The sequence below is a fragment of the Sceloporus undulatus genome, chromosome 1 (genome assembly GCF_019175285.1).
Source record: "Sceloporus undulatus isolate JIND9_A2432 ecotype Alabama chromosome 1, SceUnd_v1.1, whole genome shotgun sequence".
NCBI classification, from domain to species: domain Eukaryota; kingdom Metazoa; phylum Chordata; class Lepidosauria; order Squamata; family Phrynosomatidae; genus Sceloporus; species Sceloporus undulatus.
Window position 1 is genome coordinate 226,281,207 of NC_056522.1, and position 13,423 is coordinate 226,294,629.

Sequence of the window (13,423 nt, forward strand, 5' to 3'; positions counted from 1 at the left end):
TGTAAAACAGAATTTCTGTTGCTCAACCATATAATTATTTAGAGGGTCTAGTGCCACTCTGCACTCTTCTTGTCTGTGGAAACCCAGAACTAAAATTGTTTGCTCATTTCTGTGCAGTTTTCTTTTGTTCTTTCTTTAAAATGCAGGTTATCAGTTATAGCCAGGCCATTCCACAGGAAATGGTTAGTAGGTTATATCACACTGGTAACATTGCAAGGAGTTGTCAGATAAACTCAGTCTGGTGGAAATAATGAAAACACTTTTCAAATGTTAAATTCTAAAGTACTTATAGTGGCAATACAAATTTATACCCACTTTTCTGAAAAAGACAGAGTGGGTTGTAGGCATGTAATTTGATATCAGTCAACTTTCTAGAATAAAATAGCATTGTAAATTTGGCTATATTTTGATTAATGTAAATAATCTGTTTTCTATGGCTTAGTCTACCAACTAATGGGTGATCACAGCCTCAATAAACAGAGGGCTAAATCATTTTGGTAGATTCTAACTAAAGTAAACCCACTGAATCAATTGTTAAATGATGAGTCAAGATGAAGATACATCCCACTGACTCAATGGGTCTAAACTGATGGGACTAAGTATTCAGCCCAATCTGATTTTAGGAATGGGCTGAAATTTCACTCCAGCCTTTGAAATGCCACATCAAACAGAATGAGGAAACCAACCCAAACTTCAGAATGCTGATGTCCAATCAGAGGTCAGTACTGATGGGTAGCAAGGAGGTCTTTCCTAGACACCTTAGGTCTCTGCAGGATGACAAATGTTCTTTTTCCTCTTGTAGTTTCCACATCTGCTGTCTCTCCTACCTTATGACGTTCTGGTTTTCTCCTTTTTTGCCCCAACCCTGGTAGTGATCAAGATAATGGCCACCACCAGGATCCACTGGAATTTGTTTCCCCGTTTATTGCTTCTGGATGGCAGCTGTAGCTGTGGAGTCATTGGGCTGGATCACAAGGTGCATTTGTAGATGCAGAAGATGCCTGCCACCCAAGGAAGGCTAGTGAGTGGGATCAGAGGAAGCCAAGTGTAGGCTCCACTGAGGCCCGTTGCCAGGCTATTTAAGCAGGTCCTCGTGCTCTTCTCTTCAACTCGTTCTAGAGCTTTTAGCACGGGGCCTGGATCCAGCTGAGGAGGATAGGGCCAGTGTCCTCAGCAGACTCAGTTCAGGGGCCCCGTGTGGGATACTGAAGGCATGGGCATAAGGGTTCACAGCTAGTTCTGAGGCACATAGTTCTGCTCCACTCCCAGGTGGCTTCAACCAATATAGAATCCCACATTTGTTACCCTGGTTATGCCCAGCAGCCAGGTTGGGCGAATTGGCTTACATCAGCCAGTTGAACCACATCAGCTGGGTCTACTGATGCTTGTATCCAGACGCATGCAGAGTTCAAGCCCTTTTACGCTGTAACCAATTGTTGTAACCCTTTTTTGTGTGAACAAATTGCAGTCATAGCTATTTTTAATAAGAGGAGATTCACTAATTCCTGAATCTGCATTCTAAGTTCCAGTTCTTGGAACCATACCTGGAAAAGTAAGCATGTTAGCCAATAATTATATTAAACAAACAAACAAGCTTCATTTATATACCGCTTCATACCGCCTAAGGAGTGTCTAAGTGGTTTACAACTGTAAGCTAATTATGTGCAAAAGAAAGTATTTGTATGCTAGTTATTAACCAGAATATGCCCTGCATGCCACTCACTGAAAAGTACTGCAGAGAATACATGATATGGCCTTTCCAGAAAGTCAGATTCACTTTTTTTTTTACTCCAATTGCACCAGGACCATCGCAACCACACACCAATGGGCCTTAGGTGGCCCCAGAGCAACTTCTCGGCAGTTTGGAGGCATGCATCATTTGAACACTATGCCCCCAAAGTGCCTGGAAGGTGCTTTATTTGGCCTGTCTGTTTTGGACTACTATCAAAGTGCTCTTGTCATTTCTAATTCTTAGTTTTCAATTTCAAATTTTACACACCATCTTAACTTACTTTTGTAGATGTTCAAATAGTATTTTCATGGTGTCATAGTTTGGTCTGGGGAGCTTCTGTACAAGTTCTTTTATGGATTTCACTCTGTTGTCATCTTGGGTTTCTGGAAAAAAGAAACAAAGGCCACTGAACTGTGATTATCATAGAAAGCTGTGTATGAATACACCAATAATGTTTTGAACATTTTTTCCCTTTTGGGTGTAGTGATTGGACTAGGATTCTGGGGGACCAGGTTTTGAACTACTCAGTCACAGAAACCCACTGGATGACTTTGGGCAAGTCACACGCTGCCTGTCTAAGAGGAAAATCTTATCTGACCAAATCTCACCAAGGACAATCCATAGTTTCACCTTAGGGTTCTGATAAATCAGAAATAATAATAATAATAATAATAATAATAATAATAATAATAATAATTTATAGCCCACTCAATCACAAGGAATCTGGGTGGGTTACAGTAACAAAAATACATACGGAATACAATAAAAATTCAAAATTAGCCCCTTCCCACCCCCTCACTCCCTCCAGGCTGGATGATGGCAGTTGCAGAAATGATCTAAAGGCACACAGCATAATACATGTGCATTAATACAAGAAGCGGAAACCCCGGTGGAGACTTCCCAGTGTTCTTCCTCATCTTGTGCAAGCCCAGAAAAAACTCTTGAAAAGCCTGCGTATCAGAATTGTTCTTGAAAATTGGCCGCTGTGGGATGGATGGGGAATGGATTGGGGACTTCTGGTGGCATCAGTAGTGTTCTCCTGTGCGATAATATGTGTCTTTTCCCCATTCCGTTCCCTTCCCACCCCCTTTCGTTCCACTCTAGTCGCATTCCCCAAGGCCAATGCGATAGACTCCTGATTGTCCCATACTGTGTTCCTCCCTACTCCTCCCCACCCACTGCCTAATTTTATACTGGGTTAAAATATACTGACCTCGGTGGGCTGGTATAAAAATTTCTGCTCATACTAAGAGCTGACAGAAAATATTCTGAAATAGAAAACCTGTATGGGAAATAAACTGAGAGAGAACAAAAACAAATTCTGGGGCTTTCTGGACTTTTGAATCAGTCTAGATACACCCTCAGTTTTCTTTTCACCTGGTGTTTTGCATATTAAAGGGTAATTTTTTCCAACTTTTTTATCTCCTGTACAAGAAAGTAAAGTTTGCAAAGGGATCTTGCAACACCTTTGAGACTAACTGAAAGATAAATGTTGGTAACACGAACCTTCATAGACTTGATCCTACTTCCTCAGATTCACTGAGCAAATAGACTCAGATGCATTGAGGAATTACGTTCAAGTCTATGGAGTTTATTTATTACACAGCTTACCTTCCACCATGCTCCTGTTGAGTAAATGTCACCGATCTGCGATGGGAGCCTCCTGGTGAGATCGTGGATGGCACAACGCTTCCATTTTCGTCATGAAAGCGTTATCGTAAGTGTTTTAAAAAGGGCCTTTTTTAATAATGATTTAATCCGTTATTAAAAAAGGGCTCTTTTTAAAACACGATAATGCTTCCATGATGAAAAAGGAAGCATTCCGCCATCCGCGATCCCACCAGGAGGCTCCCGTCACAGATCAGTGACGTCTATGCAATGGGAGCATGGTGGAAGGAAAGCTGTGGGATAAACTCCATAGACTTGAATGGAATTCCTCAATGCATCTCAGGTAGTCTCAAAGGTGCTGCAAGATCCCTTTGCCTACTGATTTTCCAGGCTAATAAGGCTATGCCTTTCAAGTAAGGTTTGTTTTGCTGTCTTCATTTTGTAGACTCAGGCCATGATCCATATCCAGGAGGTGGATCTACTGACCAAAGTGCTTTTACAAGAAAAAACAACACATGTATTTCTAGAATACTGGATGAATACTGGATACATCCACTATTCACCCAAAACTGGACCAAGTAGCAAAACATATAATTATGTTATGTGGCAAAATTACTCAGTAACATGAAATCCTCAGGAAAGACTAAATGCAGATGGCACATGGCACAAGATTTATTTTAAGTAGAGCCGCCAGACTTACTAGGCTGGCTAGTTTGCTGTGGGAGGGAAAGGGCTGTTTGCAGAGGCCATCCTGGGCCTCAAAGAGCCCGCCAGCTGCTGATTGGCTGGCGGGGACTTCCATCTGGTGCTGGGACTTTATGTCCCAGAGAGCACCGGGGGAGTGCTGCTGACTGGGTGGCAGCTAGAGAGGCCCATGATTGGTGGGAGCCGGGGGTGGGTTTGCTCCCCTTTTCCCAGCTTCCCATTGGTTGATGGGCCTATTTAGGCCTTGGGCACTATTTGACTGGTGCCATTTTCAGCTTGGCTCTCCCCACCCTCTCTCCCTCTGTAAGAGATGGGACTAAGCTATCATAACTTTCCAAGGGGTGGTAGCATAGGACTTGGATCTGGTGGGCCTGGTTTCCAGGATCTGTATAGCTCTGGATCGGGAGTGCAATAGGGACCCAGGGGTGCGAAGAAGATTCGGTGTTGCCATTGCAGGGGCAGCGTTCCACGGTGACAAGGGGTGAAAATGCTAGTAAACGAACAACCGGTTATCAGGAGTGTAGGGGAGATTAACCAGTATCACCTCGTTTGTCATTCTGGAACTTGGCCATGACCAAGCAATTGGGTTCATCGACCAATAGCGGATTGGTGGATGACAGATCCAGACCTCATGCTTTGTGGGCCAACCCTATGATTGTGTTGTTCAATAAAGTTGTGGCCTTTTTCCTCCAGTCAAGAATCCTTGTGATCTTTGTTATGGCACCTCCCCCCCCCCCCATGGCAAACTCATATTTGGTAAGATATAGTATGTTTACACTACACAGTTTATGTTACTATTTGTAAACTGGTTGTGAGAGAACAGGAACCTGAGCACAACGCTTCAGACTAGAGATAGGAACTTTAATACTTATCATCACTTAGAAATAGAAAACTAGTATGTCAGTGAGGAAACTAGGCTACATCCCTTCTTTCTGACAAGCAGGTTTGGTTTGAAAAATGAACACCAAAGATGGAATTCTTTGTATCTACAAACATAAGTTGAACCTACAGTCTGAAGTGTTATAGCTTAGACAAAGATTTGTCATTTCAGTAAGAATTAGGCTAGATGTGTTTCTTACAGATTTCTTGGTGGCAGCCCTTCAGCTCTGGAACTCACTGCTGAAGGATATGTTTGCTCCCTCTCTATTATCTTTTCTTTAAGATATAGAACTTTTCACTGAGGTAGATCTTTGGTAATTTACTTCCTTTTCTTTTTCACCTTGTTCCTTTTAATATTTATTTCTCTCCATGTCTAAAAGCAGAAGAATAAAAACTGATATCCTTGCCACATCTTGATGTGTTCATGCTGTCTCTGAACCAGGCTAAATGATGGGATGCTGGCCATTTAGTGTGTTTAAAATTCACTTTGAAAGATTTGTTTTTCTGTCATGTTTTAATAAAGTTGCTGTTTTAAAATTTGCATTTGATAGTTGTTAGCCACCTTAAACACCTTTTTGGTGGAAAAACAAGGCATCAATTAAATAAACAAAATAGATTGTAGTCATTACTTTTGCTGCATAACTCGTATATTTTACCGTATAGTTCCAGGGCTTATAATGCTTTATTTTCATGCTGTCTAGAGATCAGTTCTAAAAGTCGCGTTGACATCTTTAGTCTATATCCTGTCCCTTGCCTGATATCCTTTCAATCATTTCATAACTGCCTTTTTGTAGAAAACAATTAGTCAGTAATGAAAGAATGTGAGACTGAGACCTATAATCGCCTTTGTGATGTGAAACTTCTTTTGATGATGTGATAACAGTGTTGCTGCTGACTGACTTGGGATAAGCATACTTTTTATGTGATTAATGGTTTCAAGTCTTAAAATATGGTTTCTGACTAAGATATTTGCATGAGATGTTGAAGCATGTATAGCTGCGCTTTCATTTTGCAAAAGATAAGATAAAACAAATGTTCAAGGCCCCTGACATAAGGAAATCATTCTACATGCTGCAGGTTTTAGATAACCTGACAGTTGTTAGTGGCCTTATCCAGTGTAGTTTAAAATTTTTGAAATTATTTTCATTGTTTAATTGTCCTACTTCTGAAGCATTTTGGGACCTCTAGTAAAGAGGAGATACATTTCTTGTGGCAGAAAAATACAGGATATGTCTGAAAATCATACATTAGTTTCCAGTTTACAACCCAGTGCTTAATGCTGTATGGATTGTAGGCTAAGTCAGCAGAAGGGCTTTCTTCTCACTTACATCTCTCAGTAACTGTGTTGTACATAATGATAAATTATGTTTTATCTTTATAAGGATGTGTCTTTGTGATCCTTGGACTTAGGATTTCTCCCACCATCTATACTTCTAATGTTGGTACAAGAAGGAGATGAGATCCATTTGCTTTCAATTTTGATTAACCACAGTTTTCTGTTATAGCCAAACCTAAATTGTGATTAATCATAATCATGGTTTATAGAAACATGCCAGTTTACAAACCTCAATTTGAAGTTTGCTTCTTTCAATAAATCATTATTAGGATTTACCAACATTTGCCCATCTTTGGATAAAATGAAAAACTGTGATTAATCAAAACAGCTGTGAAAGCTGATGATGCTTTTCTCTCAGCCATGCCAAAGGATGAAATGGGAATATATGCAACCAGAGCTTGACAAGGCTTATTCTCAAACTAATGCAATATTGTTCTATCCAAAGAGAAACAATACATACTGGACCTCAGCTAAAAGTTAATCAGTGACTACAGAGGTGATGCAAAGACAATCCAGGCCAAATAAAGAAGACCTGTTCAATGCCATGTCCTTTTCCTCCACAGCAAGCACACATCACAACTGCCAGATATTTTCTGAGGGAACTATCAGTGCTTCCCATTCTGGTGTACAATTATATTGTTAAGGAGATACTGTAGACTGAAAAACACAAGAGTCCATTACTGTTTTCCATAAATGGCAAGGATAATGAAGAGTGTATGCACAAGTCTGGGATTCAGTGGCAATGTCTACTGGAAAGTAGTGTGTGATCAGGCACTCAGTTGTAATTACTGGCTACTTTTTTTTGTGAGGGTCAGATTTTATGAGAAGTTTCTCCTTCTCCCTCTTCATCTCCCTTTCTGGATTAATCTAATATATATATATATATACACAAGGAAGTGTTGAGAATGTGAACTGAATGGATAAATGTCATGCGATGGAACAACTCGTGTGGTTATTATAATGCAACCCATGTTCATCACATCTCTACTTGATCATGTTCAATAATTTTGCCAGGTTGTGGTAAATGTGCTTTGGGTGGTCAGGGTGTGTAGTGAAGAAATCTTATGACTTTTGGGAGAAAGGGGACTCTCTGAATCCACATTCTCAACAGATCTATTTGGTCAGATGTTCACATTCTGTTTTAGGGATGAAAAAATGTTCCAAAATATTTGAAAAAATGGTAAAAAAAATGAGTTTCTTAAATGTTGCAAAATCCTGATGACAAAAAAGCTGGAGTGATACAATTTTTCACAAATTGTTCACAGTTCATGGTTTATTTGCTGCAAAATTTGCAAGGGGAAAAGAGAACAGAAAATAATGTTTTCTACCCAGACAATACTGTTTTTGGAGCAAAAGACTGGTATGGAAAGTTTGCACAGAACATGCCCAGAACTTTAGCATTTTCTCCCTTGGACATAGTATTTTCTGCACAGAAAATATTTTTGCACAGATTTTTTTCTGATTTTCTATGTAGGAAATGCTGTTTTTGTGCAGAAAAGTGTCTGCATTTGAATTTTGCACAGAGTGAGTTTAAAACATTCTCAAAACGGGGAAAACAATCCTAAATTACTAATTTTTCCCTTTGAGAATGAAATGAACAAAGAATTACATGCCTATTTCTGTTCCATCTTGTGCACAAGAGGAGCCATTGAATATAATGAGTCATACCCATATTCCATCTCTTTCTTCTGCTGCTTTTCTTTATGAGATGTAAATCATGTAACTACAAGGAAGCACAGCCACCATTCAATACAGAAACTTGCTTGTGAAATCTTATGGTAGCTTATGGTGTTATACTGTTTTTAAATTGTATTATTTTATACTTGTTGTATTCTGCCTTGAGTTTCCGTACTGGCAGAAAGGCAGGAAAATAATAATAATAATAATAATAATAATAATAATAATAATAATAATAGCAATTCCACATATAATTGCCATTCCATACTTACTGCTTACGGAAAAGGCCTTTGAATGGTGGTATTTGGCTCATATTTTACAGCAGCATCGACACTGCAGAAATAAACCAGTTTGACATTACTTTAACTGCTATGACCCATTGCTATGTATTTCTGGGAATTGTAGTTTTGTGAGACATTTTACATTCCATGTCAGAGAGCTCCGGGGTCACAAAAACTACAATTCCCAGAATTACATAGCATTGAATCCTGGCAGTTAAAGTGGTGTCAAACTGGATTATTTCTGCAGTGCAGATGGAACCTATCTTGCCTACTTAGGCCCTGTACAGACCAGCCTGAAAGGCTGGCCTGGGGTGGAGTCAGGGTGTCACGTCCAAATGACACAGGCCTTGACTCCATCCCCAGGGCACCAAGACAGCGTGCGGTGTCATAGCACTCTTCCGGCGCTGCATCCATATGACACAGCGCCAATGGAGCACCATATAGCTACGCCACTGTGGCTATGGTGCCCTTTTGAGGGTGCAAAAAGGAGCCACTTTTTGCGGCTCCTTTTTGTGCTCTCAAATGGCTGGATTGGGGATTCGGCATGAGGTTGCCACATCCTCGATCTGGCTAGGAAAGGGGCATTCTATTGAGCCCCCTAGTTATGGTTGGATAACTAAGTAATATCTCCTGGCCTGACCCCCAACCTATTTTACCATGCAGCAACCTCATGAGAGATGGAGGTCTGTTCAGCTGGCAATTGGGTGCAGAAAGATGATTTTTCTACCTATGTCCTGTCAGCAAGCAATGCTGAAGGATCCCTACTGCAATTCCTTGTGGGAGAGAGGTGGAAATGTCACCTTCCTGCACCCCAACTGAGCAAACATCAATCTCTCAGTACAGTTGCCACCCAAAAAGGTTTGGGAAGGCATTTATGACCATTGCAACATAACTGTGATACAGAATGCAAATAATTTGTCTTCAAAAGGAAAAAAAAGAAATTTAAAACATTTTTCAGAGAAACTATGAAACTATAAAATTTAAAATAATTAATGAATTAAGATAGTGTTTTGTTTTAAGAGCTAAGCCACATGTGTCCATACAGGGTCCAACAGCCCCATGGTAGATTTACCACTCTCTGGATGGTTTTGCCCTTGTAGATTGGGGAAAGTGGAGGATATTGTTCATTATGTTCTTGACTGTGTCTCTGTACTATGTCATAATGAGACTCCATGAGAAGTAAAAGTCAAGCTTATTTTTTTCCTGAATTACAGTGACAAACTGGAGACCTATAAAGCTGCCTTATTCACACTAGGGAGTTTATCATACAGGGCACTTATCACTGCCCAAACGCTGCCCAAGTGTTTCCCAAATGTTTCAGAAGCGCTGGAGGTGGAAACATCCATTGCGCTTCTGAAACATCATAGAGGCTTCCTGCTTCCCTTCCGTCATGGAAGTGTTCATGGGGAAGTCTCAGAAAAGCCATTTTTATTAATGCACTTCTGAAACATTTGGGAAACACTCAGGCAGCATTTGGGCAGTGGTAAATGCCCTGTGTGATAAATTCCTTGGTGCAACTAACATATGGTCACAAAGTCTCTCTCTCTCTCTCTCTCTCAAATCAAACTGAATATAATGACCTGCTGAAGCTACTGTATGTACTCATGTATAAGTCTAGAAATTTTAGTCCAAAAATTGACCCCAAAAATCTGGGTCAGCTTTTCCACGGGTCGATTTAAGTACTATACTTAAGTACTGGTGAAAGGCAACCACTGACCACCTCCCCCCCTCTGCTCTCTCATCTATCCATCTGTTAGTATGAGCACAAACAGTTATACCTGCTGGAATTTTTAAAAGCTTTTTGACATTGTTTTCCTTAGCTTCATCCTTTAGATCCTTTGCTACATGCCCCTAAGTTTTACCCTCGACTTATCCTTGGGTCATATCAAAACTCATAATTTTGGTTCCAAACCTTGCCCTCGACTTATACATGAGGTTGACTTATGGTCAAGCATATATGGTATTCATAATTGAGAAGTAGTATGAAGATCCTCTGATACAAATATAGATAACTTTGGTACATCATTACATCTATTCTTCATAAAAGCCATTTTACAAATTTTATTTTTTTTTAAAAAAATATTTTGATTAGCATCCATCACCACATACTTTCACTCCACGGTTTGACATAATGCTATTTGAGACATCAGATAAAATGAGTCATGGAACAAAATATTCAGAAAGATGTGGTGACCAAAGAATGCAAAATTCAAAATCCACATTTTCTAACTCTATCTAGTTGTTTCAGAGTATAAAATGGCCCTCTTCAGTTTTGATCTTTGAGCACAGCTACTGACAAAGATGGTGACAAATAGCCAATTCATTGCTAAAGCGCAGAAGTAATGTGGCATATCACTATTTTATGAATCAACATATTTGCTAATTGTTATCTGACTGAAAAAGAAGAAAAAACAGGCAACATGTGGCAACTTTAGTCAGCAGTTCTGAACTGGGAATGATAAACACCTCTGCCTGGCTCTGGCATTTATCAGTACTGAGATATTATTACCACATAGGCTCACAGCACGGTTACTGTTATCATCAGGGAAAAAAGAGGGAGCTAATCTTAATGGTTTGTAAAGCCGTTACCTGCACTGGTCTGACATTTATCATGATCATCTTACCACATGGGTCCTCCATAGCAAAGGTATTTTATCTAGAAGGGACATCACTATGAATTATTATTTGCAGCTAGGTAGAAAATTGTATGTTGTAGATACCTTTTCTCATTATAAATCACAGTCACATTTCACCATTTCCCACACAAAGCTGCTGAGGCTAGGATTTTTACCATAACACTCACTCTCTCTTTTATAGTTCCATGAAAATATTGGATATTCTTTCATTAGAAAGGTTGATACCGATCTCTCTGTGTAAGGTTTCTCCGACCCCCATTGGTATTGCAAAACATGGCTTAAAAAATAAAAATAAATTGGCAGACTGAAAACATGTTCAGTTTAACAAAACAATCCTGATATGCTGATTCATGTGGCATGGGAAAGGGGCAATGCCACACGCATGTTCTTCTTCTTGTGCACAAATTCACTACGGTTTTCCTGAACCTCTGTTCACAGTCTCCCATGGCCAAGGAGTTACACACAAATTCTGTAATTCAGTAAGTCAAATACTCATGGCTATGGTGGGCAATTTCTTGTTTTATTCACTAGGTCTGAGAAGAATTATTTAACTGACACTACATCAGGCTTTCCAGGGTCGCTTTGGACACAAAATATGTAAAAATGAGGGCAGGTGGGGGCAAAATATATTTATAACATAGGCCACACTCATTTTCACAATTACAGGTAGCCCATTGATTACCACTAGAATTACAGTATGTATTGTGCAGAGCAGAACATAACAAATTACAGGGAAAGACAGAGATTGTCACGCAATGCACGAAGAAACAAAACTTCCAGTCTTTTGCCACTAAAATATTCTTAGACTACTCAAGTAGTGATTCCAGTCATCAGTTTTAAATGGCTGTGGGTGCTATTGCAAATAATTTTTAAAACTGAACAAGAAGTCCAGTTTTATCTCCCATAACTCCCATTTGCTAGGAAGAGACCTATGCTTTCAGCCGCATGTAAATTCATTGTGTTGCAAGATAGTTGCATTTGACTTCTGCCCTATCCTCAATCCTGCTGCATTAATCATGGTTGACTTAGTGTGATTTTTCCTCACCACTGTTTCCTCTTTCCAAAGAAGTTTAGGAAACATGTGTGCACATTTCATGTTACACTGCCATTTATGACTTTACTTTAACACGATCTAGGACCTTGAGTCTTTGTACCATTTTGCCTCCATGGGCTCTAAATTTTGAAGAGAATGTTGCCCAGCTTCAAAGTCAATTGAAAATGTTTCCATGTTCTTTTAGATTATTTTTTAAACACATCTTTCTTTCTGTGTATCTCTCTCCCTTTCCCTTGTTTACCAATCCCAGTTATCTAGGGTTAGCTTTACATCATGTTCCTGAGGAAAAAGTTCTTTTTGTTTTATATTGTTTGTTTGTTGGTAACAAGACTATTTCAACTCACAGTTTCGTCTATCACTCTGCCTCATTTGCCTCTGTTTGGGGGAAAAACAACAATGGAGCGAACCAGGTTGAGATTTTGAGTGCTACAGGAAAATGTGAGGCTGATTCTGGCTATAACCAGCCATCGTGTTGGGCAGACGCTCTGCAAGCACCCCCACTGTGCTGCTGTGCAAGCTTCCCTGCTGATATGTTTGCTATAGTTTTAATGTCTGTGAAATATTTCGAGGCAACTAAATTATGCTCTGCCCTCTTGGATGTAAATAAAACATCCGATTTAGACAATCTCTATTGTCCTTGTTGAATTTCAGTAGCTTTGTGCCAGCCTGTTTTTATAAATATATTTCCCTCATCACTCCCAAATCTTGTACCTAATATGAAATGTTGCTAAAACAGAATGCATTTTTGCCTATTTCAGCTGAACTCTTAAGCACGACTAAATCGTCTCTCTCTCTCTCTCTGTTCAGGCTGATAAATAGAAATCAAACATAAAGAAGTAGAGATGAATAAAAAGATACTCAAAAATAGAAAATACAGACATAATATTTTCCTCTATCTAATCTAGAACATATTTTCATTAAATGTTACAGGTCTAAACCAATTGCAGCAAAACCAACATTATACTTTAAATAGTGACTTAAAAATCTAATGCATCTAGGCAAATGTATATTTACTCTTTAAGGTATGGATTGATTTGCTTTTTATTCATGCAAAATCTTTCCCTGCGCCTTCCTGAAAAGCGAGAGAGAAGAGAAAAAAATGTTGGAAAATAAATGAATATTAACTTGCCCTGGTTTAAGAATATCAATTGATCAGTTTACCAAATGTAGTCTATAAAAAGAGAGTTGTCCAATGAATATTCATACATATTTTTCAGTCCATTAGCAAGACTTAAGACAATGAGTTACTATCTCTATGCCATTTAACAAATATGTATGTGGAATTAATGGAATAAAAAGACAGTACTTAGAACACTTAAACTTTAATGCCTCACTCTCCAGGTGCCATCATTTGAGAAAAATAACCAATAATCGTCATTTGTTTTTAAAAATATATTTGATGGGACTGATTATGCAATGTGCAACTCTAAATGGCTTATAGCACATTGTAGCATGGTTCCATCCCATTGGCTACAGTAGGGTGCAGGCAGATGGATGACAGTGACAAGGGGAGAA

General features: G+C 39.3%; 1 protein-coding gene across 3 annotated transcripts in view; it reads right to left on the bottom strand.

Moving 5' to 3' along the window:
- The window catches only part of ARHGAP15 (Rho GTPase activating protein 15), a 558,688-nt gene that overhangs the window by 22,352 nt on the left and 522,913 nt on the right, over positions 1–13,423 (bottom strand). For all 3 annotated transcript variants that reach the window (XM_042466422.1, XM_042466424.1, XM_042466423.1), the window contains one exon: positions 2,013–2,115. In XM_042466422.1, coding sequence (XP_042322356.1) covers positions 2,013–2,115 — 103 coding nt within the window. The remainder of the gene's footprint in view (positions 1–2,012; positions 2,116–13,423) is intronic.